Source organism: Neolamprologus multifasciatus, chromosome 15 (assembly GCF_963576455.1).
Source record: "Neolamprologus multifasciatus chromosome 15, fNeoMul1.2, whole genome shotgun sequence".
In the NCBI taxonomy this organism is placed as follows: Eukaryota; Metazoa; Chordata; class Actinopteri; order Cichliformes; family Cichlidae; genus Neolamprologus; species Neolamprologus multifasciatus.
In genome coordinates, this window is record NC_140453.1 from 29,573,209 (window position 1) to 29,592,665 (window position 19,457).

General features: G+C 41.7%; 2 protein-coding genes across 4 annotated transcripts in view; both read left to right on the top strand.

Annotated features, from left to right (window-relative positions):
• LOC146502396 (chloride channel CLIC-like protein 1) lies at positions 1-16,924 on the top strand. Of its 2 annotated transcripts, none has more exons than XM_085132265.1 (12): positions 1-3,515; positions 3,673-3,833; positions 6,230-6,366; positions 6,452-6,559; positions 9,076-9,186; positions 9,333-9,554; positions 9,871-10,011; positions 10,116-10,215; positions 10,538-10,635; positions 12,680-12,826; positions 12,984-14,337; positions 15,716-16,924. In XM_085132265.1, exons 2-11 carry the CDS (start codon positions 3,821-3,823, stop codon positions 13,077-13,079), a joined length of 1,173 nt encoding a protein of 390 aa, XP_084988391.1. In that variant the 5' UTR covers positions 1-3,515; positions 3,673-3,820; the 3' UTR covers positions 13,080-14,337; positions 15,716-16,924. The 2 variants fall into 2 exon arrangements, with proteins under 2 accessions (XP_084988391.1, XP_084988392.1); XM_085132266.1 differs by having other exon boundaries at positions 6,234-6,366.
• mcoln2 (mucolipin TRP cation channel 2) overlaps positions 16,792-19,457 on the top strand; it is a 15,610-nt gene continuing 12,944 nt past the window's right edge. For both annotated transcript variants that reach the window (XM_085132263.1, XM_085132264.1), the window contains exons 1-3: positions 16,792-16,919; positions 17,396-17,546; positions 18,028-18,201. In XM_085132263.1, the coding sequence (XP_084988389.1) occupies positions 16,876-16,919; positions 17,396-17,546; positions 18,028-18,201 (369 nt within the window). In that variant the 5' untranslated portion in view covers positions 16,792-16,875. The remainder of the gene's footprint in view (positions 16,920-17,395; positions 17,547-18,027; positions 18,202-19,457) is intronic.

Below are 19,457 nucleotides of genomic sequence, written 5' to 3' on the forward strand. Positions count from 1 at the left end.
TGTCGGATGTGCCAGCAATGCTCAGTTACATTGGTGGGAACTACTGCGTTAGCGCAGTTAGCTTGTTAACGTGTTGACGCTGTCCAGCCCCACGCACGGGCGATCCGCGGTAGCTCGTTAACGGAGATTTGCTGTGTTGTGGCGTTAACGTCATTTCAGATTAACGCTGACAGCACTAGTGGGAACACAACGAATATGACTGCACATTTACTCCGACATCATCCTAGTGCAAAGACAAGTGGAAGCAGACAAAAACAACAAGCACACATGCTACAAACTTTACCCGAGTCATTTAGACAGCCGTTAGCACATGATTCTCCTTATGGGGACCTGATATGTTTAATATGCTGCTGAGAATATAGCCCAGAAGAAGCGTATAGTATAGCTTTTATTTTGGAAAGAGACATTTCTCTGTAATAAACTCTCTTTTCCAAAGATGAGTGATTTCTCCATCAGATAGATTTATTTTTTATTACTTTGTTGTTTCAGCAACATTAAATTTAAAAACTGTACGTTTGAGTTAAAATATATATTTATAATTTTAATAAATGACTAATTAAAAAAGCATGAACATTTTTTTTTGTATCGAAAAAATGTCAAACCGTGACACCAAAGTATCGAACCGAACCGTGAACTTTGTGTATCGTTGCACCCCTATTATTCCGCCTGGTCGCGGAACACTGGACCAGCTCTTTATCCTCTCGAGGATACTTGAGGGTGCATGGGAGTTTGCCCAACCAGTCTACATGTGTTTTGTGGACTTGGAGAAGGCATTCGACCGTGTCCCTCGGGGTGTCCTGTGGGAGGTGCTGTTGGAGTATGGGGTGTCTGGCCTATTGCTACGGGCCATTCGATCCCTATACAACCGTTGCAAGAGCTTGGTTCGCATTGCCGGCAATAAGTCGGACTTGTTCCCGATGCGTGATGGGCTCTGCCAGGGCTGCCCTTTGTCACCGATTCTGTTCATAATTTTTATTGACAGGATTTCTAGGTGCAGCCAAGTGGCAGAGGGCTTTCACTTCGGTGGCCTCAGAATCTCATCTCTGCTTTTCGCGGATGATGTGGTTCTGTTGGCTTCATTGGGTGATGGCCTCCAGCTCGCACTGGAACGGTTCGCAGCCGAGTGTGAAGCAGCGGGAATGAGGATCAGCACCTTCAAATCTGAGGCCATGGTTCTCAGCCGGAAAAGGGTGGAGTGCCCACTCCGGGTCGGGGATGAGTTCCTGCCCCAAGTGGAGGAGTTCAAGTATCTCGGGGTCTTGTTCGCGAGTGATGGGAGAAGGGAGCTGGAGATCGACAGACGGATTGGTGCTGCGGCTGCAGTGACGTGTACGCTGCACCGGTCCGTCAGGTGAAGAGGGAGCTGAGTGTAAAAGCGAAGCTCTCAATTTACCGGTCGATCTACGTCCCTACCCTCACCTATGGCCACGAGCTGTGGGTAGTGACCGAAAGAACGAGATCGCGGATACAAGCGGCGGAAATGAGCTTCCTCTGAAGGGTGGCTGGCCTCTCCCTTAGAGATAGGGTGAGAAGTTCAGCCATCCGGGAGGGGCTCAGAGTAGAGCCACTGCTGCTCCACATCGAAAGGAGCCAGCTGAGGTGGTTCGGGCATCTGACAAGGATGCTCCCTGGGCGCCTTGTTTTGCTCGTTTGCGGTTTATTTGACACCTCAAACATTTAGTAAATAATTAAGCAAATACAAGTAAACTGCAATAAATTACAGGTAGCAAGAAAATAAACTATTAACTCTTTTACGCTATGTCCCCTCCTACATGGGTATTTTTGAAAACGCAGCTGTTTCGTCCACACGTAAACGGCGTTTCGAATCACCGAAAACTGAGATTTTTAAAAACTAATTTTTTTGCGTTTACGTGTGGACGAGGAATACAGAGTTCATCACGCAACGTCAAAGGTATGTTCCTTTTTTCACATCACGCTGTGCGCCACGTTATTGTTTACATGATGAATTGCAGAATGGCAGATAAACAGTATTTTGTCTCTATCTTCAGGTTTTACGTGCTTACTTATACACACTCAGTTACTGTCCCTCTAGCGTTGTTTTTTTTTGTTTTTTTTCCCTATTCATACCGTGCCCCCCCTGCAATGGCTCTGCGCCCACCCTAGGGGGCGGGCCCCGCACTTTGGGAAGGTCTGGCTTAAGCAAACTAGTGGATTAACCATTATAGGAATATAAAAAAAGATTTGGGTAATTATCAGTACTGGGGAGCGCAAACCTTACACTTGGTGATAATCTAGTAAGTTTGTATTTCTCTGCGTTTATGCTTATTTGTTAAAAGGCTTTGAGGAAAATCCCTGTCATAGAGAGCTGCAGTCTGGCCTAATTTGTCGAACAATAGAGATTGCTTTCGTTCCAGTTAATAAGTTAGTTGTTTTTTTTGTATTTTTTAAAATCCCAATCAATGTGGATTAATGAGAAGAGTTTTTGTTTGTTTGTATCTTTGCCAGGTTCAATCTCCTCTCAGTCCTCTCACTTCATCGTGCGCTTCATTACTCTCCTGGCCTCAGGGGCGGTCTTAGCCTGTTTGGTGCCCAGGGCGAAGACTCGCTCTGGAGCCCCCCATCCCATCACACACACCCCACACACATAAAACATATAAGGTTTGTACATTAACATATTTTATTATAAAAACTGTTGTTGGAACCATCATCATCATCATCACCTTTTTTTTTATAAAGCACTTTAAAACAACCACAGCTGACATAGGAACTATATAATAAAATTACATAAGATATAAATAAAAGCCAAATAAAAGAAAAAGTAAAATAATTAAGGAAATAACTAATTTCATTACAAGAGAAAACTAAGCCTCGCTGACGTTAAAAGCCAAAGATTAAAAGTGGGTTTTAAAAGTGGAATGGACTGATTCTTATACAGTGCTTTTCGACTCTCACGGAGTACTCAAAGCACTCTATACAACATGCCTCATTCACCTTATCTACACTTAGTGCTTTCTAACAACATTCATACTCCGATGGATGCATCGGAGAGCAAGTTCGGGTTAGTATCTTGCCCAAGGATACTTGACATGCAGACTGGAGGAACCAGGGATCGAACCACCAACCTTGCGATCAGTAGGTGATCAGCGCTACCTCCTGAGCTACAGCCACCAGACAGTGAAGGGGCCTCTCTAACGTGCAAGGGCAAATTATTCCATTATTTAGGACCCAAGACAAAGAAAAGGCCCGCCCCCTCTGAGGTTCCTCCTGGATCTCTGTACTTTTCTACCTTTTTCTAACTGCTATATGTTTTTCCATGCAAAGTCTTCCTAAACTGTGTTCCTTTGTATGAGTTTGGACTTTCTATATGTATGTACAGTTTTATAATCTAGACATGCTTCTCTGTTTAGGCAATCTTATTTACCATCACAACCTTCATCACAGAGCCACTGAAGTACTTCGGTCAGGGATTCAGTGAATTTCTTCGAGTGCTCCTCAAAGATCTTCCGGTTACCCTGCAGATCCCAGTCCTGCTCACTACCATGCCTGCTACTGTGGTAAAAACTGTTACCTTATTCACATTATAGAGCTTTCTATAGATGGATAAGATTAATAGAACAGGTCTCTGTCCAGAAGAGCGCAGTCCTAGGAACAGAAAAGATGCTGCACAGCACCTTCAAGCTCTAAGGCCTTTTTTCTGTATATCTTCTTCAGGTGATTGTGTATGCAAGTGTGCAAGCAGCCTTCCAGAATGGCATCATGGCACTTTTACGCCGCCCACAAAGGGATCCACCAGAGATGCTGCACTACTCAGACCTGAGCTCCCGAAGAAGTCGATGATGATGACTTCTTGGTTGTTCCTATGGAAAGTACCAGTGAGTATGAAAATGAGATCGTCAAATGCATGAACAAAACATACACAAACCCCAGACACTTCTCATCATGATCTTAATGTTGTACATATATATATGTATATATTTCCTTATTTATGCACATTTTGCATCCAGGACAGCTGACAGAGCTCATCTTATGGCCTAAGTTTGGAGCCCTCCAAAGGAGCTATACATTTGCCAGTCTGTACATAATTATCCAATATAAATAGTTTGCCTGTCAGTTTTTAAGTGCTAAAACTCTTCTTAAATGCATCTTTGGGCTCAGGGTTGACCCTTTAGTCTGCCATCTTCAGAAAGAATTTCAGTCTGTGATGTTGCAAATTTGAGGCTGTTTTTGATGGATCTGTCAAGCACAAACCCCTCGCTGGAACAATCAGAGACAATTCTACTACAATGGCAAAAAGCATTGGACACAAGGCAGAGCTCTTTGTGTGATCTCGTGCGAGAACTGTGACGAGCGCTGCTCCTGACACTCGAACCCCAGTTACTCTCAGTTAGCTCACCCGTAGCACTGGTCTTTATTGTGGTTACATGAATACGCACAGTCTCATTAACATATGACGTCCTACACAGGCATACATGTGAACAAAGAGTACCGTCTGTGTGTATGTGTAGGGATGGGTATTGATAAGATTTTCACGATTCCGATTCCATTTTCGATTCTGTTTAATGATTCGATTCTTTATCGATTCTTTTTAAAAAGGAGAACACTAAGGTTGATTAGCTTAGAACTTTGTTTTATATCTTCTCTTTGAACAAGATAGAAATTTAGGAGTAACATGGCCTTACAAACCCAACAGTGTGATCTTAAGAGATCCAGTCTACGGCTCTTCAATGGGGTGTCACAGGGTCCCCAGGAAAAAAAATTGTGAATCTAAAATAATAAAATAAATATTCTTCTGTAGCAATAACACAAGAATATCCAGTAATGTCCCTGCCTACAATTAAACACATTCACTTACCAAAAATCATCTGCTGTGGCAAACGGCTGCAAGCCTTTGACCACAAACTGAGTCTCTGCTCGGTGACATTCGTCTATCCTGCCTGAAAGGAGACGCTACGGTAGACTGCAGCGAGAACTGCCAGCATCTGAGCCAGACTCTGTCTCATCATGGTCACCTAAATGCACAGTAATGGCAGGTTTGTAATAAGGCAGATCGCACTAACATAATCTGCACTGTTAATTGATTATTTACCTGCCGCATTAACGGGAGAGGACGTGCAAACGTTACCGCTGCTGCTGGGTTGAGATTCACGAGGAATTAAAAACACGACATTCATTTAAGGTCATCGTGTGTTTTGTGAGCAAATGCTTTTGCATATTCGTAGTGTTTCCTCCCTTAAATGAAATATCTACTTTGCAAGTATTGCAAGTTGTCCTGTTGTCATCCGTTCTCGTAAAGTAGAACCAAACTTTTGAGCGTTTGAGCCGCCATGTTTCCTGCCACGTAAATGACGCTCCGCAACGTGGTGACGTCATTCAGGGCGACTGGAATCGATAAGGGAATCGTTTGCAAAAATGGCAAACGATTCCAAGGAATTGAAACAGTGGGAACCGGTTCTCAACAAGAACCGTGTTTCAATACCCATCCCTATGTAGGTATGCATGTGTGTCAAGATGTGACCCTGTGAACGACTCCCCAAAGCTGGTGCCAGGAGTCCAGCGGTCCACCTAAACAAAGGGCTCTTATACTTGGTCCTTCACACAGCTGTTCCCAAACCACGATGTGATGTTCTGTGTGAGGATGCTCTCCACAGCGCCTGTATAGAAAATCCTGAGGATCTTTGGAGAGACCCTGAACTTCCTCAGATGTCGTAGGTGATACAGGCGCTGCCTAGGCTTTTTGGTCTGGACCTGAATGTGGGCAGACCATGTCAGGTCTGAGGAGATGTGGACACCAAGACACTTGAAGGACTGCACCCTCTCCACTGGAGCTCCATTGATGATAATCCCACCCCATTTAGAGCTTTCTTGGATTTCTTTGAATATTCCTTGAAGAAAAATAAAACAGCTCTTATAACCTTTTTGAGATGTCAGTCATCAAAACGAAATTAAGCACGAGCCTACAAACTTAAATTACACTCACTTGGTAAAAATGGTAAATGGCCTGTATTGTATAGCGCTTTACACATTCAGTCATCTACCCATTCACACACTGCATCACGTGGTTATTCAGTAAAGCGATTCCTTTTATGGTCACGTCTGTTCCCGCCTCACCCTGTTAAACTACCTTTAAGGCCATGTGTGAGTCAGTGAGGCCGAAGCTGCTTTGTAGCTGAGCCTTAAACTTAGCTACCATTGCTAGCTAGAGGTGTCCACCTATGCTTGTTTTCACTGTAAAGGAATTAACACTGGATAAGAGTCTGTCTTCTCCCAGCCAGGATGCTCCTCATTGCTTTGTTGTGCAACCTGTTGCTCACTGCCGTGGGCCATCAGGAGGAAAGCGAGTGGGTTGACCCTTACAACATGAAAATGTATGATGCTACGACCAAAAGGATGAGAAAGCCTACTGAGGTTGGGAGATTTTTACTCTGAGTATTGTGAAGATGTTGTGTTGTTCAGCTCAGACACTTAGTTTGTATGTGTGTTTGCAACGCAGCCAGCACGCTGTGACAATCAGGCCACTGAAAGACAAGATTACAATCAGGACTCCAGCAAGACGGAGCCAACGCCCTGCAACAAGCAAGTGGAGGACTTAGAGAGACAGGTTGGTGTTTAGAGGTTTTAAATAGGAAAAACTATTTCAGATTGTCTAATTATACGCCTCCAGGCTTATCGCTTTGTTCTAACTGGTACACAAAACATGAATGTCAACCCTGTCTAAAAAGGCCATTTAAGTAAGGTGAACTCAATGTCATGTACAAGAAACCGGTTTTGCATGTTTTGAGCTGTAGTCTGTTAGAACAGTGTTTCCCAACCCTTTAGTGCCACGTCACAGAGAAAAATCACAACACCAAGTAAAAATGTCACAAAAGTTTATTTCTTACAATATATATTTAAAATCTACTCTTAATTTACATAGTGTGAAACCTGTGCCTGTTTAGTTGAACACAAAGCTGATATTCATGCAGGAGTTGAAGGAAGACACACGAAGATCTTCCTCAACAGTCCTGAGTCTGTGTTTTGGTTTTTTCTTGTCTTGATAGCCATCATGTTTATAAAACCCATAGATGGGTTGTGGAGGAAGGAAGCAACTGAAATAACTTTGTTTGCCAGAAAGGGAAACTAGTGTGTGTTCTTGTTTTGAAGTCTTGGGTGTTTTGTCTAGAAATGGCATTTACGTTTACTTGGAACCAGTAGCGGTTTTAGATACGGGCGACACGGGCGGTTGCCCGGGGCGGCATCGTGGTGGGGGGCGGCATCATGGGCATCGGCAAAAAAACCAAAACAAACAAACAAAAAAAATTGCTCGTACTCATGCTGCCCCGACATCAGCCAGCCTATCGGCCGATCGGTGCCTATGACATTCCCGTATTGGGAATGTCATAGGCAGCGATCGGTTTTCTATCGCCCATTTGCTGGGAGTAAGGGCGCCCTTTGTTTGCAAGGTGCGCCTGCTGCTTGTGGCACAGGGAGAAAAGGGCGGGGCGGCAGGTGATTCTCTGTCTGGCTGGAGCAGCATCTAATAACCAACTCGCAAAATAACACAAAATAAAAACAAACCAACAAACACGAAAACACCAGACATTATAATACAGACTTATAATTTGCACCGATGTTTTTTCGACACGTGAAAAGTGAGCGTGAGTAACAATTTAAAACAATTTAAAATTTATATTTTACAGTTTGATGATTTAAAGTCTCACACAACCCGTCGAAAGGGGAGGGGGGCTGCTGCTTCCAAATAGAGCACATTTCATTCTTAATGATGTAAATTATGTATTCATGATCTGAATCCTGGGTTGTGTGAAATCTCAGAAATGAACCTTAGACAAAGTGAATCTGTGAACTAAGGTGTAGGTGTGTTAGATCATGTTGTGCTGATCCTCGAGTTGGGGGATTTGTGTTCATACTGGAGTGCAAAATGAAAACCAATTGAAGATGGACAAGAAAAGTTCAAAGCCATCAGGTGCTCAGTTTAGAAAAAAGAGAAAAGAAGAGGAGGAGAAACAAAAGATGCAGGTAAGCAGATGTATGATTGGATAATGGCAGGTCATCCTGAAACAATCAGAATACTTTATTAATCCCTAAGGAAACTTTGTCGGTTACAGCTGCTCCAAGAAGAAATGGTAAAAATAGCAACAGTAACAGACTAAACTCCAAACAATACATTATGTTACAGATTTTAATATTAATTAGTTGTTGTTAATTGTTGATTTGTCCTGTTCTCATTGTATGACGAATTATGATGGCTGTTTGGTAGCCGTTTGCATACAATGCATACTCTCTCTCTTCATATGTGTGTGTTTCTCTGGTGAAATTTAGTGTGGTTCCAACAGCAGTTTTATGTTCATGTACAATCCTTAATATGTTTTATGTGTGTGTGGGCGGGGGGGGCGCCAGAGGGAGTGCCAAACAGCCTAGGACCGCCACTGCTTGGAACCTTGGCACTGTTTGACAGTTTTTCAGCAGCAGGCATAGTGGACTTGGCTTGGTTGGTTCCCCGGTACTTGTGAATCCAACGGCAAGATGAGTTTCATTGTATTATCTTGAGCTCTCCTTTTGTTTTTTTCTGACCACTGCTCATGCCTTCAGGGCCTTCATCTGAGTCTTCTCCAGGACTCAGGTCACATTCACTACTTTTTTATTTTCAGATATTTATCCATCGCTATTACCTGCGGCCCTTCTTCTGTTTTACTGGCGGTTGGCAACCCTCTTAATTTGTGCAAGATGTTGCACTGCCCTCTAGTGGAAGAGAATGGAACTTTTCTGCCTATTACTACAGGCTGCTCCCTTAGAATACCCATCTGGTGAAATTGGATAATCTTCCATGGCACACCTGATGATTTCTCATGGCATACTTCTGTGAGGCTGCACAGTGGTTTGGAAATGCTGTGCTATAACATCATCTGTGGGCAGACAGTGGTTAGCAACATCTCAGGCTGAGACGTTTAAATGATGGTGAAGTGTTATTACCGGGCTCAAAGTGTATCGAGAAGATATCATTCAGATCCTTACACCACCAACCAGTCTTAGAAGAGAACCTGGGGTCTTTGCTTTGACTGGGAAATAGGAATTTATTGAGTACAGGCACTTCAGATATTCTGCCCTGCCTTCACTCAGATTGAAGATCATAAGAAGACGATCGAGCTCAACTCACAGCAGCCAACATGCAGCCCAGTGTTCAAGAGATTTCTTAGCAGACTGTTGAAGGCAATACAAAGAGCTGGTGTGGTAGGTGGTCATCTCATGTTTTATGTTGAATTATGAGATTTCAGTCGAACATGTTGTACTATCATATTTACTCTCTCGTTTAATAATTTTACAAGTGTGGTGGAAAAAAATGTGCAATTTAAGACACTTCTCCCATTTCTCTCCAGCCCAGTGACTCCACAGATGTCTTTTATGATGCCAAACTCAAAATGTCCAAACAAGCCATGGAGGAGATCCAGGCACATCTGGAGAGTGAAGACAGATGTAGACCAGGCGCCCTGGACAATGCCATCAGTCAGATACTTGTGGATGTTAAACCGCATGATTATAGGGCCTGGAAGTGGCCCTTTGAAGACACCTTTGGGGTGGAGCTGCATACATTATTGAAAGTAATCTCAGTCTTTATTACTGTGACTCCACTTTCTCTGGTTAGAGGCTAACGCCCCCCAAATCTCTTGTCTAGTATTGTCTCCATGAACAAGAAGGAGAAGTGTCTGTTGATTTCATGTACACTCAGTATGGTTACATGAGAAGTTGTCAGTGCAGATATAAAAACATGTCTGCTGTAGAACATTTTCTTTTTAAACCAAATGTAGCTTTTACCTTTGACCTCCTTCTGTTTTGACTTTTCTTAATGTGTCTGCTGTGTTTTAATGGTTTCTGTTTTCTGTAACCACTTAAACTGTTCTCTGCTCCGTTCTCCAGATCGTGTTCTTTATCCTGGTTATACTAGTCATTATCACGCTCCAACTGCGGACAAAGATCTCCTGGTTTGTGCTGTTCCAACAACTGTTTGCTGTCTGCTTATTCGTCAGTGTTATCTGGAACTGGTTTTACCTGTACAAGGTAAATAGGAGCCCCTGCAGTTTCCAGTGGTTTCAGTTCAACTGCAATTCAGTGTTTTGACTGTAAAATAAGATGTTTTTAATAAATATGTATATTTTGTTCAGATTGCCTTTGCTGAGCATCAAAGTAATATAGTGAAGATGGAGAGTTTCAATGCAAAATGCACTGGAGTGGAGAAAATGGATTGGATTGACAGTTTGAAAGGTATGCCACTGCCAGTGATGAACAGACATAGCATTGGTATTCTGTGAAAACCTCCTATATCTAAAATATTAACCGCCTGAGAAAAACCTTCTTTTTATTTTTATTTTTAGAGCGTATTAAATATCATTTTGAAATACATTTCACTGCACAGCCATGAGATGGAGAGGAATTTAACGACAAGTCCCTCTGCAGTCATTGTGCAAAATCTGAAGTCTCAGCTGTTTTAATAGTTTTAGACTCCAGCATTGCTGTTTTGGATATATTAATCATATTTAGCGCATAACGTCTGCCTAAGCTTAGGCCTGTATTTGATTTCCTGCAGAGTGGTTTAGAAGCACCTGGACTCTTCAAGATGACCCCTGTAAGAGATACTATGAAGTTCTTGTAATTGACCCTCTTTTGTTGGTATCACCAATCAAGGTAGGTCACTCTGTTCCAGTTATTGAGGTCTTGCAGACACATCACTACTAAACACATGATTTAAATTTGTCTACCATTTTGGACATGTGACAAACATGTTGATAGTGTAGGAGTTTGTGAGTCAGTTGCCAGACACACAGACCTGGAGACTTGTTCATGACCATGCAACAACCACTAGTTGTGAGCAATGTTCCCGCTAATGTTTCATGTGTCTGAGCGAACACACAAACTCCCTGAGCGTCCCTTGGACCACTCTGAGCAACAGCAGACGTGTGCACTGTGGTCACGTCAGCATCGAATCCATTCAAGTTACATGTTTATTAAAATAATCAAATTACAGCATTTATGTTAGACTACTTTTAATTAACTGCTTTAGCCCACTTACAATGAAAATTTTAAAACAATCTTGTTCATGACCTCTCCAACTCCAATTTTGAAAACAAAACTTTTTATTTATTTATTTATTATAAAGCTCTGACTTGTATTATGAGTCTGTGGTCTGGAAGAGAGTCCTGTAACTCTGTCTGCAAAATACAGTAAATAATGACCAATGTTGGGCAATTAATTATATAGTTACTTCTTAAAAAAAGTAACTGAGTTTTGCAAACAAAGTTTTTGCAGCTGTTTACCTAAAAACAACAACAAACAAACATTTCAAACTATTTCCAGAACAATCAGCTGTTCTGCATCAAATCTGATGCCACACAAATTATTTGTGTCACTCCAAAAAATAATTTGTGTCACTATGAGATGAAGGAGAACAACAACCTGATACCTGCAGGCCTGACAGCAGCAGATGTGTCACTGCTGTAACACCTGTAACACTCAGCAGTCGCCTCATTGTTCTGACACACAACAAAACTATTGACTACACTACACACTAACTACACACTAACTACACACTAACTACACAAGATTTGTGCTAAACGTTGCAAATCTCTCACATCTCAAAACACCGCGGTCACTCAACTCCCGTTTCTTAACAACTAAATACCATGTTGCCATATCATTTTTTGATTGGTCGATATGGTACATTTTTCCATATCGACCAATTTTTTCATATCTGAAAGGGTGGGGGTGTTTTGGTGTTGTTTTTGTTCACAGGCTTTCGAGCGTTTTCCTTATAAAACGCTGTTTTTACCGTTTCTTCCCGCAGTAAATATAAACAACGACAGTATTCAGGAAGAAAAACAAACATTGCAGATATTTTATCATAACTCTGGTTTTACGATCAACACAATTTAAAAACTGGTATAAAGTCCACATTTTTTCCATCAATTGTTCCGTCTGTCCTGCTCACATCTCCAACGGTTGTACACGTTGTCATTAACGTGGCTTCACTCCACATCAGCCGCTTTGCTAAAACACCGGTGTCGGCACATAAGGACACTGTCATAGCCTGTCAACGACGTTGATTAGCTGCGTATATACGAATGTGAATCGCATCATAGGCTGGACTTTGGGATAAGGTGGCATCGTTCTGATCCCATACAGGAGCAGCCAGTCACTGAGTCACACTGCACTGCGTTGTGCACACTTTTTGTGCACAACGCAGTGCGCAATTCTGCACGCGCGCAGCTTAGAGGGAACGTTGGTTGTGAGATAAAAAGTAAAAGTTGTGCCTTTTGAAACATCTTAACTGCAGCACTGAAGCACAACTTTTACTCTGAAGGCAAACCATCAGTTTTTCAAGTTGTGCAACTTCTCGGCTATTAGTTAGCAAGTATTTACAGACAGATGTGAAAACTTACAGTTGTCACAAGGAGGTCTGTGGTACAGCGCCTTCTTTGCACCGATTTCACCCAGCGACCAGTTGGTGAATACACATTCTTCCCTACAAACCAATGTTTAAATCTTTATATGGCTGAAACCTCATTGCTTTGCTTTCTATTAAGCTGACACATACTTTTGCCACTTTTCTACCTTTTTCTAACTGCTATATGTTTTTCCATGCAAAGTCTTCCTAAACTGTGTTCCTTTGTATGAGTGTTGACTTTCTGTATGTATGTACAGTTTTATAACCTAGTCATGCTTCTCTGTTTAGGCAATCTTATTTACCATCACAACCTTCATCACAGAGCCACTGAAGTACTTCGGTCAGGGATTCAGTGAATTTCTTCGAGTGCTCCTCAAAGATCTTCCGGTTACCCTGCAGATCCCAGTCCTGCTCACCACCATGCCTGCTACTGTGGTAAAAACTGTTACCTTATTCACATTATAGAGCTTTCTATAGATGGATAAGATTAATAGAACAGGTCTCTGTCCAGAAGAGCGCAGTCCTAGGAACAGAAAAGATGCTGCACAGCACCTTTAAGCTCTAAGGCCTTTTTTCTGTATATCTTCTTCAGGTGATTGTGTATGCAAGTGTGCAAGCAGCCTTCCAGAATGGCATCATGGCACTTTTACGCCGCCCACAAAGGGATCCACCAGAGATGCTGCACTAGTCGCCTCTGTCAGTGCACCCCAGGGCAGCTGTGGCTACAATGTAGCTGCCATTGCCAGTGTGTGAATGGGTGGATGACTGAATGTAGTGTAAAGCGCTTTGGGGTCCTTAGGGACTGAGTAAAGCGCTATACAAATGCAGGCCATTTACTCAGACCTGAGCTCCCAGAAGCGCAGAGTGTCGATGAGGTGACCCCCCCCCCCTTTTTTTAAAAATAGTTTTCGTTTAGATTCATCCAACCAACTTAAATATCAAATTAGACACACAATAATGGGTTTTGGTGGAGACGAATGTCCTTATTATTTAATGCCTTTGCTGAGATGAAGGTAAATATTCACGTGCAGCATAAATTGGTATCTTAATGTTTAATGAGTACTTTTTATTGATATTTTTGTCTTTTGGGTGTTTTTTTCTTTGTTTTTGTTTGTTTTGATACCTGCTGATCTCATCTTAGTTTTTCTAATGCATTATTGGCTCTATATTATCATTACTGTTTGTTTCTTAGCTTGCACCTACCCACTCGAACTTTGTGCTCCTCCAGTCAGATGCCTTTATTAGTTTCACGCTCCCAGTTCAAATCTAGAGGTGACAGGGCTTTTCCCATTGCCGCGCCGAGACTCTGGAACAATCTTCCCTCTTTTATAAAATCCTCTTCATCCTTGGAAGTCTTCAAATCGAATATGAAGACCTCCCTATTTTCCAAGGCTTTCAGATCTCTCTGACACCACCTTTATTCTGTTTCAGCTTCTCTGGTCTTTTATCTCGTTGGATGATGTTTGCATGTGTAGACACGTATACATGTATTTTATGTTCACATATGTGTTCTTGTGTGTGAATGTCTACATATTATTATTATTATTGTTGTTGTTGTTGTTGTTGTTGTTATTGTTATTATTATAATTATTATAATTATTATTATTGTTGTTATTATTATTATTTATTTATTTTCAAAAATGTATGGACGTCGCAGTGTTTCTGTTTTCATCTTATCTGTGTTAATTCTTTTTATCATATTCCTCTGTTCAGCACTTTGGCCGACACTTGATGTCTTTTAAATGTGCTATATGAATAAAGATGACTTGACTTTCTGCTTTATATATGCTGGATTTCTGTTGCTACCACAACATAGACATCTGTGCAAGAACAGTGGATTTTAGCCATAGTGAGCTCGATGGAGCTCGCTCAGTATAAAAAGCAATGAAGTGGCTGAAATCCAGTGCATGTCATCGACTGTATCTTCACGTCATTCTTTCATTTTTGTCATTTGAGGACGATGATCAGTGATACGGCCGACACGGGCGGTTGACTGGGGCGGCATCACGGGCGTCGGCAAAAAAAAAAAAAAAAAATTGCTCGTACTCGTGCTGCCCCGACGTCAGCCAGCGCATATTGGGAATGGTACAGGCACCGATCGGTTTTCTATCGCCCATTTGCTGGGAGTAAGGGCGCCCTCCGTTTGCGAGGTGCGCCTGCTGCTTGCTGCACAGGGAGGAGAGGGCGGGGCGGCGGGGGATTCTCTGGCTGGCTGGAGCAGCATCTAATAACCAAATCGCAAAATAACACAAAATAAAAACAAACCAACAAACACGAAAACACCAGACATCATGATACTGACTTTTCGAAATTCTGTACACGAAAAGTGAGCTCGAGAGCCCTCGGTGCGCCTGCTTGCTGCTGAAGTCAAAGTAAACTTTATTGTCATCTCCGCTACATACAGTCCAGTATATAGAGACGAGACGACGAGGCTCCAGTTACAGCAGTGCAAGTAAACAAACAATAAATATAATAAGAGTAAGAAAATAAATATACACTTTAGGACTCGGGGTAAAGGGATCAATAACAATTTAAAATTTATAATTTACAGTTTGATGATTTAAAGTCTCACACAACCTGTCGAAAGGGGAGGAGACCTGCTGCTTCCAAATAGAATACATTTCATTCATAATATTGTCAATCCAAGCCCATTATGTATTCATGATTTGAATCCTGGGTTGTGTGAAATCCTAGAAATACACCTTAGACAAAGCAAATCTGTGAACTAAGGTGTAGGTGTGTTATGTTGTGGTGACCCTCGGGTTGGGGGATTTGTGTTCATACTGGAGTGCAACATTAAAACCAATGGAAGATGGACAAGAAAAGTTCAAAGCCATCAGGTCCTCAGTTTAGAAAAAAGAGAAAAGAAGAGGAGAAACGAGCAAAAGATACAGGTAAGCAGGTGTGTGATTGGATCATGGCAGGTCATCCTGAAACTATCAGAGTCAGAATACTTTATTAATCTCTAAGGAAATTATGTGGATTACAGCTGCTCCAAGAAGAAATGGTAAAAATAGTAACAGTAACAGACTAAACTCCAAACAATCCATTATGTTACAGATTTTAATATTAATTAGTCATTGTCAATTGTTGATTTGTCCTGTTCTCATTGTATGACGAATTATGATGGCTGTTTGGTAGCTGTTTGCATACAATGCATACTCTCTCTCTCTCTCTTCATATGTGTGTGTTTCTCTGGTGAAATTCAGTGTGGTTCCGACAACAGTTTTATGTTAATGTACAATCCTTAATGTGTGTGTGTGTGGTCGTGGGGGAGGGGGGCGTGCCAGAGGGTGTGTTCGCCCTCGGCACCAAACAGGCTAGGACCGCCACTGACGATGATTTACAGTTTTCCCTGCTGTCTGCTGGATGCAAGCAGCTTCAGGAGCTCACAGGCGTTCCAGCTCTGATCTGTGGAAGTCATATTTGATATCAGGAAGTTGACTTTGTTGCTCTGTGTTCATCAGTGAACAAATAACGTTTTGTCACATCCGTCATGTTTCTTTGTCCAACGTGAGGTTTTGGAACAGAAATTAAACACGGTCCCTGCGTTTCACATTTAACACACTGTAGCTGTCATCTTAGGTGGACGCCAGGCAGCAGCAGATCGTATCAGGAATGTGCTGGTTTCTGTTTAACATAGGACCCGTCTTCCTCTGACCTCTTAGGATATGCTGCATGTATCTGTGAGACTTGGATGTCAAACACAAGGCCTGGCAAAGACACTGTTACGGCCACTATGGCTTTGGGAAAATGTGAAGGATGGCATAAATATTTGGAGTTTAAAATATTTTTTAATTTAGGTTTTATAGCTTCTCCTTCTGATAAAGACTTCCCCCATGGCTATTAATACTATATCAGTTAATTCAATTAAATTACAAAGCACCCTGTTTTTTCACTATTGATCATAGAAACAAAAAATGGCATCTTCTCTGAATTAACCCACTTTTTCATGTTTAATTACAGGAACATCTGGGCACTGAGCTATCAGGGTTTTTCAGTAATTTCACACATTTCTTCTATTTTGAGCCCAAAGAATCACGCTGAAATATTTATTCCATGTACTACAGCACCGTGACGTGACCTACAGACTCTTGCCTGTGAAATATAGAAGTACCTTCTGTGGAGTTTGTTCCTATATGAGTAACTGCTCCAGGTTTTAATCAGTCCAAAGGTTTTACACCGACGCATTGATTTTCACACACACAGGAACGTTTCATTATTATTTTATTTTTTCTATTTAAATCTAGTTTCTTAACCACATTATGTTTCGGGCCTTTCCGTGAGCACTCGTTCACTCGTCGATTGCGCACCTGTGCCGCCTCAAACCCATTTCCTGATTGGCTGACTGAAAGCGTCGTGGTCTCGCGGGGCACACGCGCAGCAGAGCAGAGTTGTCTCTGACTCTCTGCCGGAGCTGTCCGGCTTACGTTTAATAATCTCCCTTCAGTCATTTGGCTTTTTTCCCACCTTGCTTTGCGAAAATGGAATTATTTTCTCGCTATCTGGATAGAAGCAATTCAGTCAGGTAAGCTTTTTGTGCTTAATTAAGTTGCGTTCAAATAGTTTTGTTACCTCATAATTCTGAAATGTTAAAATGTAACAACGTTTGTCTCGCGTTAAAAACAACCGCGAAACTCATCAGGAAGTTTTATGACGTGATCGGGGTTGAATGTAACGTTGCACTTTGTAACTTGGAGACTTTTATTTGTGTTGTTTAGTTGACAAACAATTGGGGGAAATGGTGAAAGTACAATTACTGAGCTAACCTTGAACTTCGTACCCGGATCTCTGTGTGATTGATTAGCAGTCTGGTACACCGCAACAACACGAACTGATAAAATAACTGTCTTTCTCTTTAACTTTCACTTCTGCATTTTCAGCCTCATGGCTGCTGTAGAGAAACTGCTCTCACCATCTGTTCATTTCCACATGTTTTAACTGTGTAGCCACAGCACTGCGATCTGTTGCTGTCATCTGCATGATGGTTGTGTTGTCTTACAGCTCTGTCTGTCAGGACATTATAAAAGAGGACAACCTCAGAGATGACCTGAGGTATTATTTCATGAGCCCCTGTGAGAAGTACAGAGCCCGAAGACACATTCCCTGGAAAATGGGAGTCCAGATCCTGAAAATCATCATGGTCACCACACAAGTATGTGCACTGGGGTTTATTGTATGTTGGGAAAGACCAGGAAAGAGGCAGCACTCAGAGGGGCTTCCTGGAACTGCAATCTGTAATCGAAGGCATGCAGCCAAGAGCAGTGTGTATACACATGCTTACACTGAGGGTCCTGCTTAAAATGGGAGAATAAAGGAATATTTGTGTTTGTCTTTATTTTGCTGCTAAATGTGTGTTGTTTCAGAAGCACATGGCCCTAAAACAACAAACGTCTTTAAAGCACCTCATCAGTATTTCACGTAACAGTTTAAAGCTACTTGTAAATGTGTAGCTGTAGGAGATTGCACAATAATCCATGTCCATAACAGCTACAGTTTTGGATAATCTCCTCTTAAAAAGGCCCAACCGACTGAGTGGTATGTCAGAAATGTAAAGCTACTATAACGTGTGTTTTCCACCTCAAAAGGAATAAGACGCGTATATGTTCAACTCTCCTTTCTTGTTTTCCCCACAGCTCGTCCTGTTCGGCCTCAACAACCAGCTGGTGGTTTCCTATAAGGAAGAGAACACCATGGCGCTCAAACACCTTTTCTTAAAAGGCTACAGCGGGGTCGACGAGGACGACTACAGTGTTGCCGTCTACACAAAGCACGACGTCTATGAAAGTCTGTTTTATGTCATGGATCAGGCAAGTAACAGTGACTATTGTAGCATTATGAAGTGTTTGTAGTGTTGAGTTTTACTATAGAACATTCACATCAGGAAGTCCAATCTAATGCTCATATAAACTAGAGATGGACCGATCCGATATTACGTATCAGTATCGGTCCGATACTGACCTAAATTACTGGATCGGATATCGGAGAGAAATAAAAAATGTAATCCGATCCATTAAATATCAAAAAAGCACCTCACAAAACTTGGCGACATGGCGAGCTTGAGCAGTGTGGTCACGTGATAGAGCGGCTGTGTGTATTTGTAGCCTGCTAGCAAACATTTCATCTCCGAGGAAGTTATCTCAGAGAGAAGTAAAGCAAGTGTGTAAGTTCATCTCTGAATGTTTGTAAAGCATTCCCGCGTTAAGCTTAACAACCGATATATAGAGCAACTGCCTCTCTCTCTCTCTCTCCTGCTGCTACTTCAATCGTGAAACTGCTCAATGATCAGCTGATCGGCTTTTCTGTCGCGAGTCCGTCTCTCTTCTTTGTTTTTGGCCCACTTTGCACCAGAAAGAGGAAACCAGCGGCTGAACAACAGCAGCACTATTAAGCTTGATAAGCTGTTGTTAGAATTTATTTAATATTACTTTCTACACCAGGATCGTTTTCTACGCAGTTGACGGCTGGTAACTGTGCAGGGGCGGATCTAGCAAAGTTTAGCCAGAGGGGGCCGATAGGGCATGAACAGGCAAAAGGGGGCACAAAGACATACTTTTCTTTCTTATTCTCATTTAAAATATCTAGCTTTTAATTATTTAATAATTATCTGAATCTTACACCCAAAGTTTTAATCTGATGTAAAATGTATAGAAGTCCATTACTGTATATAGTAACTGTTAAGTCTAATATACCCTAGTACTTTTTAGTAGTAGTACTTTTTCCTTTGGGAAGGTACCATCTGTGCAGTCTGCAATTCTGTTGAAGAAAGATGTTGAATCTATTTAATTATTCTTGAAAAATAATTTATTTCTGTGAATTTTTTTCACCCTGCATCAAATTAAAGTTGATTACATTGATTAAGCATCATGAGGAAGAGGGTGGTTCCCTATTTTCTTTTGCTGGGAGTTTGCAACCCTATTAGTTAGGTTGCTTAATATTTCTGCTAAGTACTCTTTAAAATACCAGAATAGGGAGGATGGAGCAGGTTTAAGTTTATTAGATTGATCAGTTTTGCTGATCTATGAAATATTTTGGGTGCAGTGTGTTGTTTTTTTTTGTTTTTTTT

Excerpts from the sequence above, each read along its gene's own strand:
- LOC146502396 (XM_085132265.1), top strand. Across the intron at positions 9,555-9,870 it reads AGCTGCATACATTATTGAAA|ATCGTGTTCTTTATCCTGGT; the intron begins GTAATCTCAGTC and ends TCCGTTCTCCAG. Across the intron at positions 12,827-12,983 it reads CCACCATGCCTGCTACTGTG|GTGATTGTGTATGCAAGTGT; the intron begins GTAAAAACTGTT and ends TATCTTCTTCAG.